This window comes from Primulina tabacum, chromosome 12 (genome assembly GCF_025594145.1).
Source record: "Primulina tabacum isolate GXHZ01 chromosome 12, ASM2559414v2, whole genome shotgun sequence".
NCBI classification, from domain to species: domain Eukaryota; kingdom Viridiplantae; phylum Streptophyta; class Magnoliopsida; order Lamiales; family Gesneriaceae; genus Primulina; species Primulina tabacum.
In genome coordinates, this window is record NC_134561.1 from 27,207,688 (window position 1) to 27,209,637 (window position 1,950).

Here is a 1,950-nt window from a genome sequence, read left to right on the forward strand (position 1 = left end):
CTGAACAGGGCCACAATGAAGAATAAGTATTCGTTGCCGAGAATCGAGGATTTGTTTGATCAGCTTCGGGGAGCCTCAGTGTTCTCCAAGATAGACCTCCGATCTGGTTATCATCAGGTGAAGGTGAGAGAGTCAGATGTGCATAAGATATCCTTCCGGATGCGTTACGAGCACTATGAGTTCTTGGTGATGCCCTTCGGCCTGAAAAACACGCCATCGATCTTCATGGATCTCATGAATCGTGTTTTTCATCCATATTTAGATCAATTCGTCATAGTCTTCATTGTTGATATTCTGATTTATTCGAAGAGCGGGGAGGAGCACAGTCAGCATCTGAGGACAGTATTACATACTCTACAGGATAGACGATTGTATGCCAAGTTCAGTAAATGTGAGTTCTGGCTTGATAAAGTGGCATTCTTGGGCCACGCTGTATCACAGGATGGCATAGAGGTCGACCCTAGCAAACTGGAGGAAGTCAGACATTGGCCAGTTCCTAAGAGTGTGACAGAGATCCGTAGTTTCTTGGGATTGGCAGGTTACTACAGGAAGTTTATTTAGGGCTTCTCTTATATTGCGGTGCCTATGACATTTGCAGAGCCAGACTCGACACTAATTACTGGTAACCCTTTTTGTTTAAGATTTTAATTTTCGCATGACTGCTTGGATTTAATGCTTGTTTGAAGATTTATTTATTGGAATTGACAACATAGATGAAATTTAGAATGCATGCTCGGCCTAGTTGGGATTAGGGATTTGATTATTGGATTGAGGAATTTTAGGGACCCAATTTTAATAACAAATGATTTAAGAAGAAAAATGAAATTTTCGAACTTTAAGGTTTTAAATTGCAATTTTTGATTTTATGAGGCTCAATTTTGAAATTTTTGGGGATTGATGTTTGGGTTAATTCAATGATTTTTCGAAGATTTTGGGTTAATTGCCGATAAGGAATTCCTTAAGTTCAATAGTGTTAAATTTGATGGTATGTTTTGTAGAAGGGAGGATATATATTGCAGGTATAGCCACACATGCATTGCTAGATTCAGGGGCTACGCATGCGTTTATATCCGAATCTTTAATGAAGCGACTAAGAATCATACCAGTAGCGATGGATTCATTGTTCAGAGTATCGATTCCATCCGAGGATCCATCATGCAATCAAATGTTCAAATCCCGGATAGTGAGAGGATTGGAGCTTAAATTGCAACAGAAGTCAGTACAGGCAGATCTGATATCGTTGCCAGAGTTTGACATCATATTGGAAATGGACTGGCTATCTTTTCAAGTTGAAGTCATAGATTTTCGACAGAGGTCAGTTTCTGTCAGACCGCCCAGTGGAAAGCCATTTGTTTTTGAGGCAGCCAGACACCAGCAGTTCCCGCACGTCATTTCCTACTTGTGTGCGAGGAAGTTTATCAAGAGAGGCTACCAGACATTCCTAGCCAGCATCGTTTTCGTGACAGAGCCATTCAGTGAGAAGCTGGAGGACTTTGATGTAGTCAGGGAGTTCTCCGGAGTTTTCCCTGATGATGTTGCAGGCATACCACCAGACAGAGAGGTGGACTTTTTGATTGAGCTCATGCCAGGGACTGCCGATATCAAAGGCACCATACCAGTTATCACCTGCGGAGATGGAGGAGCTCAAAGTTCAGATTCAGGATCTTTTCGATAAAGATTTCATTCGCCCTAGCTTTTCTCCATGGGGTGCACCAGTTCTTTTTGTTAAGAAAAAAGATGGCAGCATGCGACTATGTATCGTTTACAGAGAGCTGAACAGGGCCACAGTGAAGAATAAGTATTCGTTGCCGAGATTCGAGAATTTGTTTGATCAGCTTCAGGGAGCCTCAGTGTTCTCCAAGATAGACCTTCGATCTGGTTATCATCAGGTGAAGGTGAGAGAGTCATATGTTCATAAGATATCCTTTCGGATGCGTTACAGGCACTATG

At 41.9% G+C, this 1,950-nt stretch overlaps 1 protein-coding gene across 1 annotated transcript; it reads left to right on the forward strand.

The window, feature by feature from the left end:
* The first annotated feature begins 1,111 nt into the window (after positions 1–1,111).
* LOC142520299 (uncharacterized) lies at positions 1,112–1,675 on the forward strand. The gene has a single exon (XM_075623302.1). The coding sequence runs from the start codon at positions 1,112–1,114 to the stop codon at positions 1,673–1,675; it is 564 nt and encodes a 187-aa protein (XP_075479417.1).
* The last annotated feature ends 275 nt before the right edge of the window (positions 1,676–1,950 follow it).